Source organism: Heterodontus francisci, chromosome 11 (genome assembly GCF_036365525.1).
Source record: "Heterodontus francisci isolate sHetFra1 chromosome 11, sHetFra1.hap1, whole genome shotgun sequence".
Lineage (NCBI taxonomy): Eukaryota > Metazoa > Chordata > Chondrichthyes > Heterodontiformes > Heterodontidae > Heterodontus > Heterodontus francisci.
In genome coordinates, this window is record NC_090381.1 from 52,785,180 (window position 1) to 52,812,340 (window position 27,161).

A 27,161-nucleotide genomic window follows, 5' to 3' on the forward strand; every position below is an offset into this window, starting at 1 on the left:
AAAGAGCCAATAAAGTCAATTTGAAGGTGCATCCAAAGGCCTTCTGGGGTTGGAGAACTGCGCAGGAGGGCATGGTTAGTACTTCCAGGCAGGTTTTGCTGCAGACAATGGGCCACATGGAGATTGAAATCATTCTCTATTGTGGGCCACCAAGCCGTGGCCAGGATCTTGTCTTGGATGGACTGTGCTGAGTAGTGACCTCCGGTCAGGTGGGAATGGAAGAGGAAAGGCAGCTCCTGTCCACCCACCGGTGGAACACACGCCACTGGAAGCTTATCTGGCTGGGCTGATACATGAGCCATGGGACCGTGATAGCTGACTTGAGACATGACTGTGTGGATTCCCCAGGCCGAGTGGGCGGGCAGTGGTTTGGCCTGTTTGTGCCAGGCAATGACTGTGGCGTAGGAGTCATACTTTTGCTGGAGTGAACCAAGATCTATAGCTGCAATGGGGCAACATTGGTCCATGTCATCAGATTCCCATTTGCCAGAGAGTGCACCTTCTTTGGCTGCCTCGTTAGCTTCTGCATTACCTTCGCTGTGAGCTGCAACCTTGCCAATATGGCAGGGCTGGGAACCGTTTTGTAGGGCCGCCCATAACTTCTGTAACTAGGGGCCATGAGCCAAACGTTTACCATCCGAGGTTCGGTAGGCATTCTTGTGGTGCAGGGGAAGGGTTAGTATAGCATTGATGGCATAGGCACTAGCAGACCAAATAATCACGGGCCTATCGGATGTTTACTTAACAGCCGTTAATAAAGCAAGAATTTCAGCGAGCTGGAAGGAGTGTCAGGAACAGCGTCGTTTGATTACTTTGTCTGGTAGAATCACTACATAGCCCATGTGCGGTCTTCCTTGCGTGTGATGCAAAGAAACATGGACATAGAAATCCCGGCCTCCTTAAGGGGTTCCTACAAAACAGGGTGTGAATCAAAATCAATAAGGGGCAGCGGACATTAGTGGGGGTCGCCCTTGTTTGCCAGGAGCTGTGGGAGTAGTGTTGTTGACTTTGGGGTGATGTCCATGTCCCGCTGCAGTAATTCTAAAGTCCATTTACTCAGTCTCTGTGAGGAGACCAGCGAGTCTCCAGGCTTCATTAACAAGTTCAGTGGCGTGCGCAGAGAATGTAAGATTATTTGTTGAAGGCCTGCATTGTCTGTGAAGTGTTGAACAGCCCAAAATGGAGCTAGATGGTGGCGCTCACATACCGAATACGTAGTTTCTGCTTCTTGCAGAATCCTCGAGGCATAAGCTATCGGTTGTAGTCTCCCATTGTGTTCTTGACACAGCACAGCAGTCAGGCTCTGGTCTGTAGCCCCTACTTCCAGGTGAAACAGTTGAGTGGAATTGGGTGTCAGCAAGCAGGTAGCTTGCATAACTGCCTGTTTAAGACTCGTTACAGCTGTGGGGTGATCCTTTGTTCAGCTGGACTGAACTCTGTCGTCGGGGCCTTTTAGAAGTTCGTGCAAGTTTATTTATGTAGAGGATTCTAAAACAATGATTGTCCTGAGCAGGAGAACTGCTTAAATATACACACAAATTGTTATTATCCTGTAATTTTTTTTTTCTTTTCCGGGAAGTATGCATTGTGCCTTTAAGGCTGTAACAGGATCAGTACTGCTTTAAGGCAGCAAGCTCCTGAGTCAAAGGATGCATTCTCCTTGCCATAGGATGCAGCCAACATCAAATATGCATTCTCGTTGCTGTAGGATACAGCCATTCGGAGAACAAGGACAAAGATACAATGTTGCCGATTGACGTTTGAAACCAGCTGAAAAACTGGCTTTTGAGACACAGTTATCAGATACATGTATAGACTGTCTGCCAGCATATACTGAAGGAAAAGCTCTCTCTCTCGGATTATTTAAACCCTATTTATTATACTCTCAGAATTCTGATGTCAAGCCAGATTAATTTCTTAAAAGAAAATAACCAAATTCCTTTAACGACTGAACTGTAATTGCTGAAATTCATCGCTGGAAAAGAAGAGCATCAATTCAACTGCTGAATTAGACTACGGACTATTCTACTGTTGAAGAACCTTTTTTTCCCATCGGACGGCTGTGAGAACTTCAAGCAACCTTGGACTGTTGCACATTGGAAGATTTCACTTCGGCAGGAGCATAAATATGCAAGGACACTAATTTTTTCTATTTTAAGTGTTTATATCTTAGTAGTGTTTAAGAATTTAGTTTCTCTAATTAAACAGTTAATTTGTTGCTCTAAAGACACCTGGTTTGGCTCGCCTCATTCGGGATTTAATAAATGGTCCATTTGGCTGTGGTTTTGTTTAATTTGGAAAGTTTAAAATGATATGTGAGGCGATCTGTGGAGGGGTGAGACTGAATCAACAGTGTGTTTCTCCCACCGCAGTCAGATTCGTATATTTTATTTGTGGGCTTTGACTTGAGCGGTCGGTCGTAACAGCATACATACACGATATGTACACTAGTCAATCTCCACTGGTATTGCACATGAAGAGTGGAGACCAAATGTTGTCTTCAAGTGAAGTAGGGTGAGAGGTTGGAGGATAATTGGGCTAGGCATGCAGATGTAATCCAGTCGACGTTTTAAAGTTACACATTTTACCCTTTTTTATACACTTAGGGTGAAATTTTGTGCTGACATCAGGGATCTCAACATTCGGAGGAAACAGACACCGAGATCTCTCTGTAGTCTCTCATAAGGAAGACCCGCCAAATTTAGTGTCAAACAGACACTTAACTGGACAGCGACGGGTCTTCCATACAATTTACAACCCCGCCGCCAGAAGTCCCGGCCTTGCAAGCTGCCGGCAAATCAGGCTGGCAGCTGCAGCCACCAGACACTGGGGAGCGGTGCTAGAACCAGGTTCAAGGTAGGTCAGGGCGGGAGGGGTCTCGTGGAGTGGGGATCGCGGGGTGGGGTGGGAGGGAGGAAGCAGGGGTTGGCCCTCAGCAGGCCCGTCCCTTTTCCGATGCTGAGTCCCTCATTCAGGCACTGTGCCGTTGACAGAGGCCCCGCCCCACCCCAACCCCAAGCTGGGAAGCAGCCTGCACGGTTTTTCATGCTGTCCTTCCGGATTGGTGACAGGGCTGTCTGCCATACAGGTAATTGTGGCGGGAAGAGGCCCTTAATTAAGGGTTAATTACCCAGGTAAGGGACTCAATTACGGGACGGGAAGACCATTCACATGCTTTCCCGCCTCGGAAATAAATTTCGGTGGAGACGGGTTGGTGGCGGAACTCCCCCCCGCCACCACCACCATCCCACCCAATTTTATGCTCTCTCTGTTGTGGGGGAGAGCATAAAATTCAACCTTTCGATTTTATATTATTTATAGTTAAATAGGAAAAGGTACTGCAATTTGGGAAGCAAAGAAGTAAAGGGGGTTGGAGCATACACATTTCTTTGCAGGACAGGCTCAGGAACTGGGAGACCCAAAACCAAGGTACTACAGTGAAAGGATATAATTACAGAGTGCCAAATTTACATTGGCAGTTCCCATTATAAAGTTGGACGTAGGAATTTCTATACGGGGTAAGGTGATGCAGATGTAAGATTTTCTAATATATATTATGTAACTGCATACAGTTCCTGTTACATTTAACATCACATGTCACAATTTTGTGCAGCCTTATGACACTTAGTAATGTCTGAAACAACATTGCTTGTATTTTTAATGGGTAACACTGTGATGCTTACTTATATTATTTTCAATCCAAATACAAGTACCAATATAGTTATCTTTCAGTTTTCACACGAGTTGACATGGTAGTGCAAGTCCATCTGCTCTTTTGTTAGCCCTGAATCTACTTACTTGATACTGCTAGCCATCAAGAATTTCGATGGATCACAGTCCTGCTCCCCACAAATTCTTTATTGTTTCCCCCAATGTAGATTTAATTCCTGTTCTACTTCAGTCATGTCATGTCATATCGCAGTTGGCCTCAGCATGCTACATCTCTCATTCCCCTCTACCAAACCTCTCAAATTTATCGTTCTAATAATATCTTAGTCATGGATCTCTTGTCTGTTAGTTCCAGCCTGCCCATCCTTGCATGTACACACGTTGCGCCTGTTTCAGCTAAGCAAAATAAGTGACAGTCATTTGCTGGTTCGTTCCTCAGGGCAATGTCTTGACCAATCAAAGTCAAGCTGCCTGGTTTAAATTTCAAACAAAGCTTGGCAGTTAACGGTCAGTCGCTGTAAACTGGTGCATTCTCCATGGCAATGCCTCTACTAATCAGAGTTCTAATTGATTGCCAACCAATCAGCACTCTCTTCTAATGCAGTATAAGTTGTTGTTTTCCCTTACGTTGGTTATTTTTACGATTGTCCTGATGAGTGCAAGATGAAAAGCTTCAACAACCATGTCTCTATTTTCAGCAATTCTCAAGTTCTATACTACCAAATGACTATTTATAACTTAATTATTTTTCATGTATAATTTTAGAAAGGATAATCCTTTTACCATATCTTTGGAAGGAATTGGGATTTTTATGGTGGGTACAATTTAAAAATAAAGCTTGTGTATTTAAGCCACTCATTCACTTCCCTGCCATCCATGAATTCCTATCACAATTCAGGGGTGAATGGCAGAGATCTGTACTATTATGACACAAAGTGCATATTCTTAATGCTGACCTTCTGTGCCAAACTTCATTATCATCTTAACAGATAGCATGAGGAAGCCGCCTTCAAGACGAAAAACAGCAAAAGTTTTTGATGATGGCTGCAATAAATGCGTCTTATAAATTCTTTAGACCACCCATCTGTCGCATTTTGCAATCTGTGTGTGTGTGTCACAAAAAGCAAAGTATTGATTGCACACCTTAGCTTAGTGATTTGAAAACTTGCAAAGATGGATTTTTGAAGTTGTTTGCAGTGAAGGTACACAGTAAATTATTTGTGGAATGCGTATTTTTTTTACTTCCGAAAGGGGGAGTACCTCCAATAGAAAAGTACAGGCAGAGCCCCAAAGAGAGAGAAATATGATTCTGATGAAGGCACATGCTTGATTTGCAAACACTTGTAAGTACCTAAAATGCTATGCGGAAGGAACTTCCTCTCGATCTGAAATTCTCTCAGCCAACCTCGCCGACCAGTCTGTGAGCCATTGGACTAGGGAACGCAGATTGAAAGTTTTGGGAAAAAGACGCACGGGAATATAAGGAAGCTTTTTTTTTAACGCAGTGCATGGTAATGACCTAGAACTGGCTGCCCACAAGGGTGGTGGAAGTGGAGATGATCAATGACTTCAGGAGGAATTTGGATGGCCGGCTGAGAGAAATAGACTTGCAGGGCTATATGGATCGAGCTGGGTAGTGGGACTGACTGCTTAGCTCGAGAGACGCCATGGCCTCAGTGGGCTGAATGGCTTCCTTCTGTGCCATAAATGACTCTGGCTCTGTCACTACACACGCTGCAACTCACATGCCTTGCTGCATTTCTTGTGAATCTTTATCACCTTTAGAATCCTTCTTAAAATCTACCAGTCTCCAGCCACCTCCCCAAGTCTTCCTAATCAATGGGCCGCTTTGGGACCAAAAAGGGGATCTGTGCATGTACACAGAGGACATGGCAGAGGTACTAAATGAGCACTTTGCACCTGTCTTTACCAAGGAAGAAGATGCTGCCAAAGTCATAGTGAAAGGGGAGGTAGTTGAGAAAGTGAATGGGCTAAAAATTGATAAAGAGGAGGTATTAGAATGGCTCGCTGTACTTAAAATTGATGTCACCAGGACTGGATAGGATGCATCTGAGGATGCTAAGGAATGTTAAGGGTGGAAAGTATAGAGCCAGTGGCTATAATCTTCCAATCCTAAAGGGGGTGGTGCCAAAGGACTGGAGAATTGCAGACGTTACACCCTTGTTCAAAAAAGGGTATAAGCATAAAGCCGGAATCTACAGGCCTGTGAGTTTAACCTTGGTGGTGGGAAAACTTTTAGAAACAATAATCCTGGACAAAATTAACAGTCATTTGGACAAATGTGGATTAATTAAGGAAAGCCAGCATGGATTTTTTTTAAAGACAAATTGTGTTTAGCTAACTTGATTGAGTTTTTTGATGAGCTAGCAGGGTTGATGAGGGTAATGCAGTTTATGTGGTGTGCATGAACTTCCAAAGGCTTTTGATAAAGTGCCACATAATAGGCTTGCCAGCAAAGTTGAAGCCCATGGCATAAAAAGAAAAGTGTTAGGATGGATACAAAGTTGGCTGAGTGACAGGAAGCAGAGAGTAGTGGTGAACGGTTATTTTTTGGACTGTGGCGTCCCACAGGGGTTGGTACGAGGACCACTGCTTTTCTTTATCTCTATTAATGGCCTAGACTTGGGTGTACAGGTACAATTTTGAAATTTGCAGATGATCCAAAACTTGGAAGTACTGTGAGGAGGATTGTGATAGACTTCAATGAACACAGACAGGTTGGTAGAATGGGCAGATATGTGGCAGATGAAATTTAATGCAGAGAAGTGTTAAGTGATTGATTTTGGTCAGAAGAATGAGGCGAAGCAATATAAAATAAAGGATACAATTCTAAAAGGGGTTCAGGAACAGGGAGAACTCTGGGTACATGTACACAAATTGTTGAAGGTTGCAGGGCAGGTTGAGAAAGTGGTTAAAAAGTCATACAGGATCCTGGGCTTTATAAATAGGGGCATAGAGTACAAAAGCTAGGAAGTTATGATGAATCTTTATAAAGCACTGGTCAGTGTCAGCTGGAGTATTATTCCCAATTTTGGGCATGCACTTTAGGAAGGATGTGAAGGCTTTAGAGAGAGTGCAGAAAAGATTCATAAGAATGGTTCCAAGGAAAAGGGACTTCAGTTAGGTGAATTGCTTGGAGAAGCTGGGGCTGCTGTTCTTAGAGAAGATTGAGAGAAGATTTGATAGAGGTTTTCAAAATCTTGAGGGGTCTAGACAGAGTAGATAGAGAGAAACTATCCCATTGGCGGAAGGGTTGAGAATCAGAGACATTAATTTAAGATGATTGGCAAAAGAACCAAAGGCGACATGAGGAAACATCTTTTTATGCAGCGAGTGGTTAGGATCTGGAATGCATTGCCCGAGAGTGTGATGGAGGCAGATTGAATCATAGCTTTCAAAAGGGAATTGGGTAATTATTTGAAGAGAGAAAATTTGTAGGGCTACGGGGAAAGGGCAGAGGAGTGGGTCTAGATAAATTGCTCTTGCAGAGAGTTGGCATGGACCCGATGGACCGAATGGCCTCCTTCTGTGTTGTAACCATACGATGATTCTTTTGTTCTTCCTCTTAGCTGTGAAACACTGGAATATTTTGTTACTTAAATGTGCTATATAAACGCAAATTGTTGTCCTCAAATAGAAAGGATGTAAAGATTAATTATCAATGTAACAAACTGAGCATGTATTTCAAGTTTCAAAGATACATTACTTGGTATGTCAACCAGACAGAGAGAGAGAGAGAAAATATTATTGTCAGTCTCAGAACTAAGCATTATTACTTCCACGAACTGGGTCAAGGGGCTCGAAAATTGTTCCCACAGTTGCTGCTATCATTGACATGTGGCAAATGGTTTTCAGTGCTCTCATGTATGCTTAGAGCAGCTACAGCCTGTGAGAGTGTAGCCAAAATAGAGATAGAAAAGCTAGTACCTAAGCAGCTATACTCATTGCTTATCTGGTCTGCCTAGCATACCTGGAAGTAATGTACTTTTAGTATTGCCAGGGTATTGCTTCATGGAACCAAATTCCAAATATACTATCTGTCCCAGAAAAATATTCCCGAGACATTCACATACAGCTGCCATCATTCAAGCGTGGCTCTGGAATCACAGGCTCTCGGGCTTGTCCAGAATCAGAAATCTGCTTCCAAAAAAGGCATCTGACCCTTCCCAGGTCTGTATTAATACCATTCTTGAACAGTTTGCTAGGATGTATAGGAAACCATTTTTAGCCTGATATTGTTTGCTGCCATTTTCTTTTAGTTACTGAAAAAATAATTTATTCACTGATCCCCTTCCATCAGTAATCTGAAGATCATTTTAATGGTTCCCATGACATGAGTGAGGTTGAGGATTTGTTCTGTAGAAAATTGTTGGCAGTTGTCTGCTTTTGATGACATGGCACATTTGAGTACCATTGCTTGAGAACTCCTCAAAAAAAAAGAACTTGGGTTTAAATCTGTAGAATGGAATGGAAAAAAAGGAATTTGATCTTATTGTATTCAATGCTTTTTACAACAGTTCAAGATCTAGACATCGGCAACGCTCCCGTAGTCGAAGCAGTGAGCGATCAACCCGCAGACGAAGTTATAGTCAAAGCAGATCTCGAGAAAGGGAAAGGTGGAAAGGCAGAGACAAAGGACGAGAAAAGGACCGGGACAAAGAAAAAGAAAGGGAACCACGAAGCGATAAGAAAGGGTAAGCAACGATTGTGGAATGTCATAGTTTTTGATTTAAAATGACCTTATTACATAATGCATGTAGACGGTGTCCAATATTCTATCAAAGTGGATGTTCTTCCAGCAGGAATATTTGCAAAAATGATACATATTCATATACTTGTTTAGTACTGCAAGTAGTATATGTTAAACTTAATGAATGTATCTGTACAGGACTGAACTGTAGAATTCAAATGGTTTGTGGAACACTAATATATATGAATAAATGCAGCAATTGTATTTGTATTAAAACTTCACCTTCCTGCAGTAACTTTCCAAGCCATTGTCTTGACGACGTCATCATTGCTCACCCTTTAAACAAAACCTGACATAAAAATGAATAAAATTAAGTAATGTTTAATGTTGTCTTACTCATTTTGATCAGCTATGTTTAAACTATGTACTTATAGGTAACCTGATAGTTTACTGTATATCTGAAAGTCAGTGGATTTAATAAATCTGTAATGTGCCTTAATGTAAAACGAATGCAAATGCCATAGAACTCTTAATTCAGATGTTTCTGTGCAAATTACTATTTGCATTTCAAGGATCGAGAAGGATTTAATAACATGTCGATATATCTTGAATGAATACACAACTTTTATCTTGTCTTCAATAATAAAATGGTTTTTTTTTATAGAAGAGCTGAATCTAACTTAGGCATATGAAAAGAAAAAGAAAATGTGACATTTAATTTACCCTCAAATGGTGCTCATTTTATTTCTGCACCACTTAGTGCCCATTTACTAATTGAAGTTCTTAAAGTGACATTTCCAGGATCTGATGGTTTCCAATCCAGAGTATTAAAGGAAATAGGTGAAGAAATTGCAGATGAGTTAATCCCTAATTTTCCAAAGCTCATGACATTCTGGATTGGAAAATTGCAGCTGTTACTCCATTATTTAAGGAGGAAGGGAGAAATCAGGTAACTACAGGCCTGTTGGTTTAACATTTTTTTTAGGTCAGATTAACAATTGTGCAGATGTTACTGAAATCTGTCATCAGGGACAGAGTAATTGAGCACTTGCCCATGTATGAGCTGGGCAAAGAGAGTCAAAACAGATTTATGAAGGGTAAGTCATAGCTAACTGGTTGAATTTTTTGAGCAGGTCACAAGTATGGTGAATAGGGGAGTGTGTATAAATCTTGTATATATGGACTTCCAGGACACATTTGATAAGGGGAACATTGAGTGGTGGAATGTGACACCAGGTGTTCCCCAGGGATCTGTAATGGGGCCTCAGGTTTTCTTTTACTAGGTGTGGACGTTGGGAACAGTAAATGTTCTTAAAACCTAATTATGGATTTACAGGGCTACCCAAGCCATTTAATTAGGTGTTTTGGTTAAACCACAATAATATGACATAACCTCCTACCCCCTCCCAATTGCATTATCTGTTTGGTTGTCTCAATATGTTGGGGAACCAATTAGGGATAAAGCTATTTTAGATCCAGTATTGTGCAATGAGGCAGGTTTAATTGGTAATCTCATAGTAAAAGATCCTCCGGGGGGAAAAGTGGTCATTATACAGTTGATTTCCATATTAAGTTTGAAAGCGACATACATCGGTCCCAAACAAGAATCTTGAACTTAAACAAAGACAGTTACATAAGTATGAGGAGAGAGCTGGCTAAAGTTGTTGATTGGCTAACTGGACTAAAAGGCATGGCAGCAAATAAACGATGGGAAACATTTACATACCATTGCAAAACAAAAACTCAGCAAGGTCCATCCGTGACTTACTAGGGAAGTTAAGGATAGTGTTAGATTTAAAAAAAAAACTTGCAATGTTGCAAAGAATGGTTATAAGCCTGAGGATTGGGAGTGTTTTAGAAATCAGCAAAGGGTGACCAAACTGCTGACAAAAAATGGAATGAGAGAAAACTAGCTAGGAATATAAAAAAACGATTGTAAGAGCTTTAATAAGTTGAATAAAAAGGAGGAAAGTAGCTAAAGAAAATGTTGGTCCCTTAGAGGCAGAGACAGGAGAGTTTATGGAGAAGGAGGAAATCGTCGCGATGTTGAACAAATATTATGTGTCTGCCTTCACAGTAGAAGACACAAAATACATACCAGGAATAGAGGGTAACCAAGGGGCTTATAAGTGTGAGGATCTTAAGGTAATTAATATCAGCGGAGGAACTTTAGGTACTAAAAGCAGACAAATCCTTAGGGCCTGATGGTCGACATCCTTTGGTTCTAAAAGGGATAGCTACAGAGAAAGTGGATGTGCTGGTTATGATTTTCCAAAATTCCCTAGATTGGAAGTTAGCAAATATAACACCGCTATTCAAGAAGGGAGGGAGAGAGAAAACAGGGAATTACAGGCCAGTTAGCCTGATATCAGTCATTGGGAAAATGCTGGAATTTGTTAAAGTCTTAACAATGCACTTAGAAAATCGTAGCATGATCAGGCAAACTCTTTGTTTTATGAAAGGGAAATGATGTTTGACAAAATTATTAGTTTTTTGAGGACGTAACTAGTAGGGTAGATATAGGGGAACCAGAAGATGTAGTATTCTTGGATTTCCAAAATGTATTTGATAAGGTGTCAAACAAAAAGCTAATAGGCAAGATAAGGGTGCATGGAGTTGGAGGTAATTAATTAGCATTGAGGGAGGATTGGTTAACGGACAGGAAGCAGAGAGTAGGGATAAACGCATTTTCAAATTGGCTGGCTATAACTAGTGGAGTGCAGTGAGATTAGTGCTGGGGCCCCAGGTATTTACAATCAAATTAACGAATGAGACGAAGAGACAGAGAGTAAAGTATCTAAGTTTGCTGATGATAAAAGCTAGGTGGGAATGTAAGCTGTGAGGAGGACACAAGGAGGCTGCAAAGAGATATAGACAGGTTAAGTGAATGGGCAACAAGGTGGCAAATGGAGTATAATGTGACAAAGTGTGAGATTATTCACCATGGTAGTAAGAACAGAAAAGCAGAATATATTTCTGAATGTGTATGTTCAGAGAGCTTGGGTGTACCTGGACAGGAACACAAAGTTAGCTTGTAGGTACAGCAAGCAATTAGGAAGGCAAATAGCTTGTTGGCCTTTATTGCAAGGGGGACTGGGGTACAGGAATAAGGAAGCCTTGCTACAATTGTACAAGATTTTTGGGAGACCACATCTGGAATACTGTGTGCAGGTTTGGTCTCCGTATTTAAGGAAGGATATATTTGCCTTTGAACCATACAGCAAAGGTTTCTCAGAGGAGAGGGTTGTCCTATGAATAAATTGGATTTATACTGTCTGGAATTTAGAAGAATGAGAGGTGAGCTCATTGAAACATGAAAGATTCTGAAGGGGCTTAACAGGGTAAACACTGAGAGGTTGTTTTCCCCTGGCTGAGAAATCTAGAACATGGAGGCACAGTCTCAGGATAAGGGGCAAATCATTTAGGACTGAGATGAGGAGAAACCTCTTCATTCAAAGGGTTGTGAATCTTTGGAATTCTCTACCCCAGAGGGTTGTGGATGTTCCATCGTTGAGCATATTTAAGGCTTAAATGGAGAGATTTTTGGTGTCTCGGAACTGAGATGTGGGGGGGGGGGGAGGGGGAGAAAGTGGAATTGAGGCAGAACATCAGCCGTGATCGTATTGAATGGCAAAGCAGGATTGAGGGGCCGTAACGTCCACTCCTGCCCCTATTTCTTATGGTCTTATGTTCACTCAGCTCAATGTACACTAAATGGCTATTTTTTTTCTTTTCAAATCTCATTGTAGCTCAATGAGATTACCACCATAACTTATACATCATTTGCAAAACTTTATTCATGAATCTTAGTCTTTCTCTGCATATAATTCATTTTGCAAGGAAATAGAAATATATAAGGCAATATAAGTCAAATGGTGCAATGGGTGCAAGAACTTAGAGACTTGGAAGTTCACACACAAATCATTGAAGTTGACAAGACACATTGAGAAGGCTGTTTAAAAAAAAAACACACTGGATCCTTGGCTTTATAATTAGAGGCATAGGGTGAAAAGTCCGAGTGTATCAAGCCTGTGTCCTCAGTAACTTGCTCTATGGCAGCGAGGCCTGGACAACGTATGTCAGCCAAGAGCGACGTCTCAATTCATTCCATCTTCGCTGCCTCCGGAAAATATTTGACATCAGGTGGCAGGACCGTATCTCCAACACAGAAGTCCTCGAGGCGGCCAACATCCCCAGCTTATACACACTACTGAGTCAGCGGCGCTTGAGATGGCTTGGCCATGTGAGCCACATGGAAGATGGCAGGATCCCCAAAGACACATTGTACAGCAAGCTCGCCACTGGTATCACACCCATCGGCCGTCCATGTCTCCGCTTTAAAGATGTCTGCAAACGCGACATGAAGTCCTGTGACATTGATCACAAGTCGTGGGAGTCAGTTGCCAGCGTTCGCCAGAGCTGGCGGACAGCCATAAAGGCGGGGCTAAAGTGTGGCGAGTCGAAGAAACTTAGCAGTTGGCAGGAAAAAAGACAGGCGCAAGGAAAGAGCCAACTGTGTAACAGCCCCGACAATCAAATTTCTCTGCAGCACCTGTGGAAGAGCCTGTCACTCTAGAATTGGCCTATATAGCCACTCCAGGCGCTGCTCCACACACCATTGACCACCTCCAGGCGCTTGCCCATTGTCTCTCGAGATAAGGCGGCACAGTGGCGCAGTGGTTAGCACCGCAGCCTCGCAGCTCCAAGGACCCGGGTTCGATTCCGGGTACTGCCTGTGTGGAGTTTGCAAGTTCTCCCTGTGTCTGCGTGGGTTTTCTCCGGGTGCTCCGGTTTCCTCCCACAAGCCAAAAGACTTGCAGGTTGATAGGTAAATTGGCCATTATAAATTGTCACTAGTATAGGTAGGTGGTAGGGAAATATAGGAACAGGTGGGGGTGTTTGGTAGTAATATGGGACTAGTGTAGGATTAGTATAAATGGGTGGTTGATGTTCGGCACAGACTCGGTGGGCCGAAGGGCCTGTTTCAGTGCTGTATCTCTAATCTAATCTAATCTAATCTAATAAGGAGGCCAAAGAAGAGGGTGAAAAAGCAAGGAAGTTGTGCTAAAGATTTATAAATCAGTCATTAGGCCTCAGCTAGAGTATTATGTCTAATTGTGGGCATCACACTTCAGGAAAGGTATCAGAACCTTTCAGAGGGTGTAGAGGAGATTTACGAGGATCAAGGACTTCAGTTATGTGGAGAGACCAGAGAGTTAGGGTTGCTCTCCTTCGAGCAGAGAAGGTTAAGGGGAGATTCAATCGAGGTACTCAAAATAATGAGACTCTTTCCACTGGCAGGATTGTTGGAAAACAGATATTTGGCAAAAAATCCAGTTGGGAATTTAGATTTTATTTTATTTATTGAGTTGTTACTACCTGGAATGCACTACCTGAAAGAGTGATGGAAGCAGATTCAGTAGTGACTTTTAAAAGGGAATTAGATATATATTTGAAAAGGAAATGTTTGCAGGGCAATTGCAAAAAAGCTAGGGAGTGGAGATAATTTGATAGCTCTTTCAAAGAGCTGGCACAGATATAGTGGACTGACTGGTTTCCTTCTGTGCTGAATAGTTCAATGTGGAATGATCACCTTCTGCCACTTTGCACGATTTTCAACCATATTATTTGGTTGCTGAAGTTTGGAATGCACTATTCCTTGCAGTGTATAAATTGCATTATCAAATCTTAATCAAATTTTTATTAAAATGTGTCATGCTAGGCCCCTACCTGCCAAGAATGAGGCACATTAATTTTGTCATGAACATTGATTTTAAACTGTTACTGGAGTGAAGAAAGGACTTGTTAAACAGATCAGCCGTGGCTGGAAAAGACATTTGCATATTAACAGACGGTGATTGGAAGGACAAAGCACCATTCCCTGACACATTCAACCCACAATGGACCTTGATCACCAGGTATTGTGTAAGAGGAGCATTCCAGAGACTGCTAAGGTGATGCAATCCACAATTTGGTTGGACCAGTTAGTCACATGACTAACCTGCTTGGCAACCTGGGTTTTCTGTATTGTACAAACAGTCTGAACTGAGAGAGAGTGTCTGTTTGCTCCTGGACTGAGCAGATCACTCCTGTCTGCTCCCATCTCTTTCTGACAAGCCTCTGAATCTACTGAAGACACATGAACCCCAAGAGAGAAAAGTCTCCTACAGTGAACAAGGTTTAAGAAGAATGCTGGGCCCCAATGAAAAGCAGTGTCTACCTACAATCAAGGACTCTACAGTGAGCTCGAAGAAACGTAAGAACAATTCTTCCGATATTGCCTCAAACTTTTCCACTTCATTTTTCTTCTGTTTTCTGTCTCTATTTGCATGTGTGTATCATATATACATGCTAGCGTGGGCGCGTCATGTATCCGTAGGCATGAACTGAATTAGAGTTCAAGCTTAATAAATTTCAACTTTTCTTCTTTAAACCTAAGAAAGCATGTTTGTGCTGGTTTCTTTGCCTTATAATTGGAAAGCGGTGAACAAGGATTCACCAAGGGGGCACTAAAAACACGGTGTGTTTAAAATTAAACCCTGTTACGGTAAGACCAGGTGAAGGCTGAAAGGGACCCCGAGACCTCTTTCTCACCTGGTCGTAACAAATGATTTAGGAATGAGTATAGCTTAAAAGTTGCAGAAAGTAGAACATGCCATAAACTGAAAGAAAGGGTAGACCAAGGGTAGCTAGTAGATGTAGTATACTTGAATTTCCAAAAGGCATTTGATGAGGTGCCACACAAGATTAATATATAAGATAAGTGCTGTGGATTTGGGGGTAATTTATTAGCATGGATGGAGGATTAGTTAACGAACAGGAAGCAGAAAGTTGGGATAAATGGGTCATCTTCAAGTTGGCAAGCTGTAAATCGCACTGATCCTTGTGGCACTCCACTAGTTACAGGCTGACAATTTGAAAATGCCCCATTTATCCCTCTTCTCTGCTTCCTGTTTGTTAACCAATCCTCCATCCATGCTAATAAATTACCACCAAACCCATAGTGCTTATCTTGTATATTAACATTTTCTGTGGCACCTTATGGAATGTCTTTTGGAAATCCAAGTATACTAGATCCACTAGCTGCCCTTTGTCTATCCTTTCAGTTACATCCTCAAAAAACTCTAATAAAATGTCAAACATGATTTCCCTTTCATAAAACCATGCCATTAACTGTTAAGTTCATAATACCAATGAGCTGTCAGAAACAGCAATTTCTTATTAAGTATTTATGGTACTTCTGGAATTTACTGTAGTTACATAGGTCAAAAATGATTACTTGATTCTGTGATATGCAATGATTGAACAGTTTGTGCTTTAAAGTATTTAAATATTTGGGAGCCACCCAAATAAAGTAAACAGAAATGTTGGGGAAGAACAGATTTGTGTAATGCCATACCGAATACTACTTAGTTTTCTTTTCAATTCAACATATATTTGTCTTAATTGGGCTGATTTTTTCCCCCTGCTGTTTGCAGTATTAACTCTCAACCCAAGAAATATTCAAAACTGACTCAATCAAATTCTGCCTCATTTGTCTGTGAAGAACACATAGTGGTACTGTAGATCAAAACATTTATGACTAATGATTAATGTGTTTTAAATATCTGTTAAGATACACGGAGTAAGATTGTCATTAAGACAGTAGTGCTTGCTTGTACACTGTTGCTTTTTTCTGCTTTTCATATTTTTGACAGGGTGTGTTTTCCATGAAGAAATAATATTCAGAGTTTTCAGTCTGACAGCAAGATTAAACTCTACCAACCTGTCATTTCTTTAATACTCTTGCCCCTTCAACCCCCAACCCACACCCTGCATCCCCATGATGCAGGAAGTTATGATGTTAATTTTATATCATTGACATGCAGGTTACAGAGTTCTGCTGCATTAAGTGTCTGCTCAGATCAAAGCAAGCTTATGTGATTTCTGTTGTCTGACACCAAGCTGTGTGGTGTTGTTTTCATTAAACATTTATCACACTTCCAGTGTGACAGCAGGCAACTTTGTGCCCGAGTAACGTGTTTTCATGCAAAATTTATTGAAAAAAACGAGACATTGTAAAAAGATCTTGTTGCCTTTCACCAGTGGCAAAAGGGTGAATGGTTGATTGGAAAGAAGGAAGTATGCCTTTGACATGGCACTATTTTTGTTGCATTTGACAGGGTCACAGTGGCATGTTTAGTTTTGATATGTAGGTTTGTCCAATAAAGCATCGACACCTTTTGAAATTATTGGAATCCAATACACTCATACATATCTTGTGAAAGTTTACCTCAGCTATATCTATGTTATGGTACCCCAGTACGTAGCATAACATACCTTTATAATATTTATAATTTTACCTGGAGCCATTTGAAGGCCTACATCTGGTTATTGTAGATGAATTTCAGTATTGTACTTGTAGAGACATCAAATTTTGTTTTTTATTTATGTAATTGAAAATTAGATAACTGAGTGAATTAAAGTCATCATTCTTGGTGGGGAGGAGGAAGGGTGAGGAAGAGGCAAGTTGGAGACATGCAGGTAAGAAATGAAAATAGAAGGCAGAACTTGGAAATCTTTTAGAAATGTGGTCAAAAGAAATGAAATGTTAATATTTTTTTCCAGGAGTTAATTTTTTTTGGCTTGATGGTCATTTTTCCATACTCCACATAATGAATCTGATGTAAGAATTTATCGGTCTATTTAAAAAGGGAGGTTGAGTTACTAAATGAGTACTTTGCATCTGTGTTCACTAGAGAAGAGGTTGCAACCAACCAGTGAAGGAGGAGGCAAGGAGGTTAGACAGGATAAAATTTGATGGAGGCAATACTTAAAAGGTTGATAGTACAGTGGCGCAGTGGTTAGCACTACAGCCTCACAGCTCCAGGGACCCGGGTTCGATTCTGGGTACTGCCTGTGTGGAGTTTGCAAGTTCTCCCTGTGTCTGCGTGGGTTTTCTCCGGGTGCTCCGGCTTCCTCCCACAAGCCAAAAGACTTGCAGGGTGGTAAGTAAATTGGCCATTATAAATTGTCACTAGTATAGGTAGGTGGTAGGGAAATATAGGGACAGGTGGGGATGTTTGGTAGGAATATGGGATTAGTGTAGGATTAGTATAAATGGGTGGCTGATGGTCGGCACAGACTCGGTGGGCCGAAGGGCCTGTTTCAGTGCTGTATCTCTAATCTAATCTAATCTCAAAGTCGAAAAGTCACTTGGTCCAGATGGGATGCATCCTCGATTACTGAGGATGGAAATTGTGGAGGCTGTAGCCCCATTCTTCCAATCCTTCTTAGACATGGAGGAGTGCAAATGTTACACGGCTGTTCAAAGAAGAGGAGAGGGATAAACACAGCAATTACAGGCCAGTCAGCGTAATGTCACTGGCTGGGAAGATAGGACCGTAGAAATAGAAGTAGGCCATTCAGCCCCATGAGCCTGTTTACCATTCATTGAAATACACAAGAACACAAGAAATAAGAGCAGGAGTAGACCATATGGCCCATCGAGCCTGCTCTGCCATTCAGTACGATCATGGTTGATTTTAGGCCTTGACTCCACTTTCCTGCCTGCTCGCCATATCCCTTGATTCCCTGAGAAACAAAAAATCTGTCTATCCCAGCCTTAAATGCATTCAATGATGGAACATCCACAACCCTCTGGAGTAGAGATTTCCAGAGATTCACAACCCTTTGAGTGAAGTACTTTCTCCTCATCTCAGTCCTAAATGATCAGCCTCTTATATGAGACTGTGCCCCTGTGTTTTAGATTCCTCAACCAGCAGAAGCAATCTCTGTGTCTACCCTATCCAGCGCCTTTAGAATGCAAAGAAAAGTACAGCACAGGAACATGCCATTTGGCCCTCCAAGCCTGCGCCGATCTTGATGCCTGCCTAAACTAAAACCTTCTGCACTTCCGGGGACTGTATCCCTCTATTCCCATCCTATTCATGTATTTATCAAGATGCCTCTTAAATGTCGCTATCGTACCTGCTTCCACCCCCTCCCCCGGCAGCAAGTTCCAGGCACTCACCACCCTCTGTGTAAAGAACTTGCCTCGCACATCCCCTCTAAACTTTGCCCCTCTTACCTTAAACCTATGTCCCCTAGTAATTGACTCTTCCACCCTGGGAAAAAGCTTCTGACTATCCACTCTGTCCATGCCGCTCATAACTTTGTAAGCCTCCATCATGTCACCCTCCACCTTCGTCGTTCCAGTGAAAACAATCCGAGTTTATCCAACCTCTCCTCATAGCTAATGCCCTCCAGACCAGGCAACATCCTGGTAAACCTTTTCTGTACCCTCTCCAAAGCCTCCACGTCCTTCTGGTAGCGTGGCCACCAGAATTACACGCAATATTCTAAGTGTGGCCTAACTAAAGTTCTGTACAGCTGCAGCATGACTTGCCAATTTTTACACTCTATGCCCCTACACAGCATGCCGTATGCCTTCATAAAAGAATCTTTTATGTTTCAATGAGATTGCCTCTCATTCTTCTAAACTCCAGAGAATATAGGCCCAATTTACTCAGCCTCTCATCATAGGACAACCCTCTCATCCCAGGGACCAATTTAGTGAACTTTTGTTGTACAGCCTCCAATGCAAGTACATCCTTTCTTAAATGTGGAGACCAAAACTACACACACTACTCCAGATGTGATCTCACCAAAACCCTATATGATTGCAGCAAGACTTCTTTATTCCTGTACTCCAATCCCCTTGCAATAAAGGCCAACATGCCATTTGCCTTCCTAGTTGCTTGCTGTACCCGCATGATAACTTTGTGTTCCTTGTACAAGCACACCCAAGTCTCTCTGAACATGAACACTTAGAAGTTTCGCACCTTTTAAAAAATATTCTGCTTTTCTATTATGACCGAAGTGAATAACTTCACACTTCCCTGCATTACGCTCAGTTTGCTATCTTGTTGCCCACTCACTTAACCTGTCTCTATCTCTTTGCAGCTTCTCTGTGTCCTCCCCACAGCTTACCTTTCCACCTACCTTTGTATCATCAGCAAACTTGAATACATTACTCTCTGAATCTTCATCTAAGTTATTCATTTGGATTGCAAATAAGTGAGGCCCTAGCACTGATTCTTGCGGCGTCCACTATTTACTGCCTGCCGACTTGAAAATGTCCCATTATGCCCACTCTTTGCTTCCTGTCCATTAATTAATCCTCTATCCATGCTAATATACTACCCCCAACTCCATGAGCCCTTATCTTGCCTATTAACTTTGTGTGTGGCACCTTATTGAATGCCTTTTGAAAATCCAGGTATACTACATCTACTGGTTCCCCGTTCTCTACCCCACTAGTTACAACCTCAAAAAATTCAAATAAATTTGTCAAACAGGATTTCACTTTAGTAAAACAATGTTGACTTGTTCTAATCATACTGTGCTTTTCTAAGTGCATTGTTAAGACTTCCTTAATAATAGATTCCGGCATTTTCCCAACAACTGATGTTAGGCTAACTGGCTTGTCGCGCCCCATTTTCTCTTTCCCTCCTTTCTTGCAAAGCGGTGTAGCATTTGCCAGCTTGCAATCTGATGGGACTGTTCCCGAATCTAGGGAATTTTGGAAAATCATGACTAGTGCATTCACTATCTCTGCAGCTATCTCTTTAGAACCCCAGGGTATAGGCCATCCGGTTCTAGGGATTTGTCAGATTTTAGTCCCTTAAGTTTCTCCAATACTTTTTATCTGCTGATATTCATTTCCTTAATTTCCTCACTTTTTTAGCCCCTCGGTTACTATCTATTTCTGGTATGAAACTTGAGTCTTCTACTGTGAAGACAGACCCAAAATATTTGTTCAGTGTCTCTTCCATTTCCTTATTCCCCATGATAATTTTTTCTGTCACTGCTTCTAAAGGACCAATGTTTATTTTAGCTATTCTCTTCTATTTTATATACCGATATAAGTTCTTACAATCTGTTTTTATGATACTGGCTAGTTTACTCTCATTTTATTTTTCCCTTTTTTATCAACTTTTTGGTGGCCCGTTGCTATTTTCTAAAACACGCCCAATCCTCGGAATTGCTACTCTTCTTTGCAACATTGTAAGCCTCTGCTTTTAATCTAGTACTATCCTTAACTTTCTGAATGAGCCACGGATGGGTCTTTCTTGCTGATTTTTTTTTTCTATGGGATATGTTTTTGTTGAACATTTTGAATTGTTTCTTTAAAGGTTTCCACTGTTCATTTACCACCATATCTTTCAGTCTATTTACCCATTTTACCTTAACCAGCTCTCCCCTCATCCCTATGTAATTGGCTTTGTTTAAGTTTAAGATACGTGTTTGTGATTGGAGTATGTCACTTTCAAACTTAACATGAAATCCAATGGTATTATGATCACTATTTTCCAGTGGATCCTTTATAATGAGGTTACTAATTAACCCTGCTTCATTGCACAATACTATATCTTAGATAGCTTTATCCCTCGTTAGTTCCACAATGTGTTGCTCCAAGAAACTGTCCGGAAAACATTCTGCAAACTCATCTTCTAGACTATTGCTGATTTCATTTTCTCTTTAAATTATCACATCTTCCCACACTTGATCCCTCAGACCCATTATTTAAAGCACTCTGTACCACCCTAGTTATGAACTCACCAGAACACTGGTCCCAGCATGGTTCATAGCTCCCACTTTCCCCAGTACTGGTTCCAGTGCCGCATAAATTGCAACTCATTTCTCGCACACCAATCTTTGAGCCATGCATTTAACTCTAGTTTTATTTACCCTACACCAATTTGCTCGTGGCTCAGCTAATAACCCAGAGATTATTACCTTTGAGGTTCTGCTTTTTAAATTAGCCCCTAGCTGCTCGTACTCCCTATGCAGAACCTCTTTCCTAGTCCTACCTATGTCGTTGGTACCCACATGGACCACGAGTTCCTCTCCAGCCTTGAGCAGATCTTCCGAACCCTGGCACCGGGCAGGCAACACAACCTTCTGGACTCTCGCTCTTGGTTGCACAGAACTGTCTATCCCCAACTATACTGTCCCGTACTACCACTACATTCCTATTTACTCCCCCCGCTTGAATGGTTTCCTGTACTATGGCGCTATGGTCCGTTTGCTTATGCACCCTGCAGCCCTTGCTCTCATCCATACAAGCTGAAAGAACTTCAAACCTGTTGGACAATTGCAAGGACTGAGGTTGCTCTACTTCTGCCTTCTCGATCCCCTTATCTACCTGACTCGCAGACACACCCTCCTGTCCCTGACCACTGATCAAATCAGAAAACCCTACCCTAAGGAGTGTGATTGCCTTCTGGAACAAAGTGTACAAGTAACTTTCCCCCTCCCTGATGCATTACAGTGTCTGTAGTTCGGCCTCTGGCTCATTGACTCTGAGCCGAAGCGCCTTGAACCACCAAATCACATTGGTGTCCACCGGCTGCCACATACTGCAACACATCACCTGCCCTGCCACCTTTATTGTGTTAATTTATTTTTATTTATTAATAAACCCCACTACTAATCAGCTTTATGACTGCTGGTAAACCTTACTCCTACTCATGAAAGCTTGCTAATAAATTACATGAGTCTCAGAAGATTCTTATTCTTCTTATTATTCCAATTAATGTTAAAATAACCCCAATTAAAATTCCTTAGTTTAAATAACAGAAACAGAGAAAATGTTCACCAACTTACCTTCTTTGCTGAAACCTCACACGTCAATTCCTTTTTCCCCCTCCACACTGAATTCCCACGTGAACCAAATTCCCACCTTCACACTCTGATTAAGTCTCACTCAGGCAAAGTCTCCACTCAGTGCACTCCTTACTCCGTGTGGTTTGAAAACCTGACTGCTTTTATAGAGCCTCTGATGAGTCACTAGCTAGCTAGCTTAGCTTTCTACTACAGTAATTGATATCATGGTTGATCTGTATCTTAACTCCATCCATTTCCTTTGGCTCCATACATTTTATACCCTTGTCTAGCAAAAATCTATTGATCCCAGTTTACAATTATTAATTGAGTTGGTGTATCTCCTGCATTTTATGGGACAGAGTTCTACACCTCTGCAACCTTTATGTGAAGCTTTTCGTGAAAATAATCCGTGACAAAATGAATTGGTACTTGCAAAAATGTGGGCTAATAAAAATGAAAGTCAGCATGGATTTTTTAAAAAGCAAATTGTTTGACTAACTTGATTAACAAATACTTGGTAGCAAATTAAATCCCATGGGATTAAAGGGAGAGTGGCAGTATAGATATGAAATTGGTTAAGGGACTGAAGTATAAAATAGTTTCCCCCAGGGGTCAGTATTAGGACCATTGCTGTTTGTGATACTTATTAATGACCTGGATTTGGGTATTGTTATGATCCCCATGGAGACCACCTGCAAACCAAAAGAATCAAATTCACTGACTGACCCAATTTAGGAAACAAAAAAAACCAAAAGAACAAAATTTTACTTTAAAAATTTTTTACTTCACTCAATCAAAACCAACATTAATTAAGCATAAATTAACAGTTAAATCACGGTCGATATATCATTTATAGATCTATCTTAAAAGGTTACACGTTAATTATCAGATGCAAGAAAGATAGTCCTTACAAATCTCTGAGCAGCCTATTAGCAAGAGGGCGCCAAGCAGTCCCTAAGCACATCAAAATCAGGAACTTCCTCCAGTAGTTTTCCAAGTCTTGTCCTCCAGGATGCAGATACGGAAGTAATGTCCTGTCGATAGTGAGCGTTGCGATTTTCTCTTTAATAGAGCAACCTCAGCCTCACCCACAACAGTCCTGATGGCGTGGTTCTACTGATAACTCTTTAAGTTACTGAAGAAGGCTGCCGTAAGTTGTATTCACCAATAATCAGCTCTGAGTCCAGGCTCCCCTAATTGCAGCCAAAACAACTGCTCCAACCTGCTGTTTTGCAATCTGTCCCCACAGATTGCAGCCTGTTTCAATTCCAAGCAGATGCTCTGGAAGCACAACAACTTGCAGTTCCCATCTTGTCTCTATAAAACAACAGCTGGTTGTTTTTGCTCCCACGCACTGCAGAGTACTCTTCTTAACTGAAACCTGAACTCCAGTCACATGTCTCTGGTCACACCTCTGATCAGAAGACTGTGTTTCAAACTGGTTAGGACCAGTTTTGTCTTTCCCAGAACTCTCCAGAACTTTGTGTCATTTCCAGTAAATGACTGTCTTGGGAAGAAAAACACAAACTTTGAATCCAAAGTCATAGGAGCTAACAGTCCATTCAACAAGACAGCTGTGTAGAATGCAGTCTGCACACGATGACGCCGTCACAGTATACAGGCCATTATTTCAAAGTTTGTTAATGACAGGAAACTTGGAAATGTATCAAACAATGAGGACAATAGTAACAAACTTTGGGAGGGCATAGACAGACTGGTAAAATAGGCAGACACATCTCTGCATTAAATTTCATCTGTTAAGTATGAAGTGATATGTTTTGGCTAGAAGAACAAGGAGAGGCACTATAAATTACATGGTACCATTTCAAAGGGGGTGCAGGAACTGTGTGTCCAGGAAGTTCACGTAAACACATTTGAGGGTGGCAGGACAAGTTGGGAAGACTGTTTAAAAAAAAACATATGGGCCCATTAGCTTTATTAATAGAAGAATACTGTGCAAAAGCATGGAGGTTATGTTAAACCATTATAAAATACTGGTTAGGCCTCAGCTGGAATACTGTGTTCAGTTCTGGGTACCACAATTTAAGAATGATGTAAAGCCCTTAAAGAGGCAGAAGAGATTGGCTAGTTTTAAAAAAAATCATTCTTGGGATGTAAGCATCACTGGCAAGGTCAGAATTTATCTATCCCTACTGGCTGTTAAGGTGGTGGTGAGCTGCTGCTTTGAACCGCTGTAGTCCATTTTAGGTAGCTATACCTACAGTGTTAGGGAGGGAATTCCAGGTTTTTGACTCAGCAACAGTGAAGGATAGCAATATATTTCAAAGTCAGTGTAATGTGTCACTTAGAACCATAGGTGGTGTTCCTATGCGCTGCTGCCCTTGTTCTTTCAGATGGTACAGGTCACGGGTTTGGAAAGTGTTGTTGAAGAAGCCTTGGCAAGTTGCTTCAATGCATCTTGTAGATGGTACACACTGCAGTCGGTGGTGGAGGGAATGAATGTTTAAGGTGATGGATAGGGTGCCAATCAAGCGAGCTGCTTTATTCTGGATGGTGTCGAGCTTCTTGAGTGTTGGAGCTGCACTCATCCAGGCAAGTGGGGAGTATTCCATCACATACCTGACTTGTGATGCCTTGGATGTGGTGGGCAGACTTTGGGGCATCAGAAGATGAGTCATCGCAGCAGAAAATCTTGCCTCTGAACTGTTCTTGTAGCCCCTGTATTTATGAGGCTTGTCCAATTAAGTTTTTGTTCAGTGGTGACCCCCAGGATGTTGATGGTGGGGGATTCAGCAACAGTAATGCCATTGAATGTCAAGGTGAGGTGTTGGAGATGGTCATTAGCTGGCACTTGAGTGGTGTGCATGTTAATTGCCACTTAAAAGCCCATGCCTGAATGTTGTTCCAGTCTTGTTGTATGTGGGTACGGACTGCTTCATTATCTGTGGACTTTCGAGTCGAACTGAGCACTGTGAACCATAAGTGAATATCCTTAATTCTGACGATATGGAAGGAAGGTCATTGATGAGGCAGCTGAAGATGGTTGGGCTGAGGACACTACCCTGAGGAATTCCTTCCCTGATGTCTCTGATCTGAGATGATTGGCCTCCAACAACCACAGCCACCTTCCCTTGTGCTAGGCATGACCCTGTTTTCCCCCTGATTCCCATTGACTACAGTTTTACTAGGGCTCCTTGATGCCACATTTGGTCAAATGCTGTCTTAATGTCAAGGGCAGTCACTCTCATGTCACCTTTGGAATTCAGCTCTTTGTCCATGTTTGGACCAAGGCTGTAATGAGGTCTGGAGCCAAGTGGCCCTGGCAGAACCCAAACTTGCCATCAGTGAGTAGGTTATTGGTTGTTAGGTTCTGCTTGATAGCACTCTCAATGAAACTTTCCATCACTTTGATGACTGAAAATAGATTGATGAGGCTGTAATTGGCCAGATTGGATTTGAAGAAATTAGGAAAGCAAAGAGAGGGCATGAAAAAAATATTGGCAAGTAAAATCAAGGAAAACCTAAAGAATTTTCATAAATACATAAAGAGCAAGAGGATAACTAAAGAAAGAGTAAGTCATATTAGGGGCCGTATGGGTAACCTGTGTGTGGAGGTGGAGGACAAGGGTATACTTCTTAATGAATACTTCGCATGTGTTTTCACAAAAGAGAGGGGCGATACAGACATTGCAATCAGGCAGGAGCACTGTGAAATATTGGATGAAATTAGCATAACGAGACATGAAGTATTAAGGGGTTTAACATCTTCGAAAGAGGATAACTCTCCCGGCCCTGATGAAATGTATCCTACTCTGTTAAGGGAAGCAAGAGAAGTAATAGCAGAAGCTCTGAACATCATTTTCCTATCTTCTCTAACTGCTGGTGTGATGCCAGAAGACTGGAGGACAGCTTACGTTGTACCATTACTTAAAGAGAGAAAGAGGAATAAACTGAGTAATAACAAGCCATTCACATTAGAAAGACACAGATTAATCAAAGACTGTCAGCATGGATTTGTTAAAGGGAAGGTCGTGTCTGACTAAAGTTGAATTTTTTTGAGGAGGTTGATGAGGGTAGTGCATTTGATATCGTCTATATGGATTTTGGCAAAGCTTTTGATAAGGTCCCATGTGGTAGACTGGTCATGAAGGTGTTATGAAAACCCACGAGGTATTTAAATTCCATTTATTTCATACTCTACTTCAACCACCCAACTCTATTTCCCTCTGTAATCTATTAGTGTGTGTGTGTGTGTGTCTCATGTGAATGTGAGCGTGGATGCGAAGTGCATTTTAGTAACTTTAAGTGGTTTATTCACTGTTGCCAGATGTAAGTTGATTAAATTATGAATTGGGCATATGAGCTACTGCTGGAAGCATACTGCCAGAAATTCCAAACCCTCCAGAAACAGCCTGCTCAAATTTACCTAGAGTTTGAGAGGAGTAAGCAGCTGGCTTTTGACCAGTGGTTAAGGGCCCTGAAAGTACAGCCCACATATGAAAACCTCAGAGAGGTGATTCTTCTCGAGGAATTTAAAAACTCTCTACCCCTTTCTATAAAAACCCATCTGGAGGAGCAAAAGGTTCAAAGGGCCAGGCAAGCCACAGTTCTCTTATACAAGTTCGCTCTCATATACAAGTCCATTCTCCAAGGAAAACCCTTCCCTAGTTACCCCCACAACCCGGAAAAGGATAAAAGGTGGGATGGTGATAGGAGCCCAAACAGTCCTTGGAGAGAGAGGAAAACTGGGCATATAGGGGGCCCTCCTCGAGCCAAAAAAGATGGTGCTGAGAGCAGGAGTGAGACCCGGAGACCTGTATGTTTCCATTGTAACATGGCAGGTACTTCAGAGCTGATTGCTGGAAACTACGGGAAAGCCCGTAGGATTAATCAGGGCACACCCAACCAGTACAGGAGAAGGAACCCTGATGGAAAGCACAGCAGAGCAGGGTGTGGCTTTAACTGCAATAGCAGTAAGACCCAGGAAACATACTGCTGTGGGTGCAGGAAAATTTAACAAGATCCCTGAAGGTTATCAGGATTTTGTGTCCAAAGGGAGAGTAAACCCATACCTCACAAGTGGGGCAAGCAAGCCCATCATTATACTCAGGGATACAGGGGCCACCAAATCCTTTTTGCTGGGAAAAGGCATGACCATTCCCCCAGAGAG

General features: G+C 41.8%; 1 protein-coding gene across 3 annotated transcripts in view; it reads left to right on the forward strand.

The window, feature by feature from the left end:
- rsrc1 (arginine/serine-rich coiled-coil 1) overlaps positions 1-27,161 on the forward strand; it is a 563,128-nt gene that overhangs the window by 124,663 nt on the left and 411,304 nt on the right. For all 3 annotated transcript variants that reach the window (XM_068042148.1, XM_068042149.1, XM_068042151.1), the window contains exon 5: positions 8,208-8,384. In XM_068042148.1, coding sequence (XP_067898249.1) covers positions 8,208-8,384 — 177 coding nt within the window. The remainder of the gene's footprint in view (positions 1-8,207; positions 8,385-27,161) is intronic.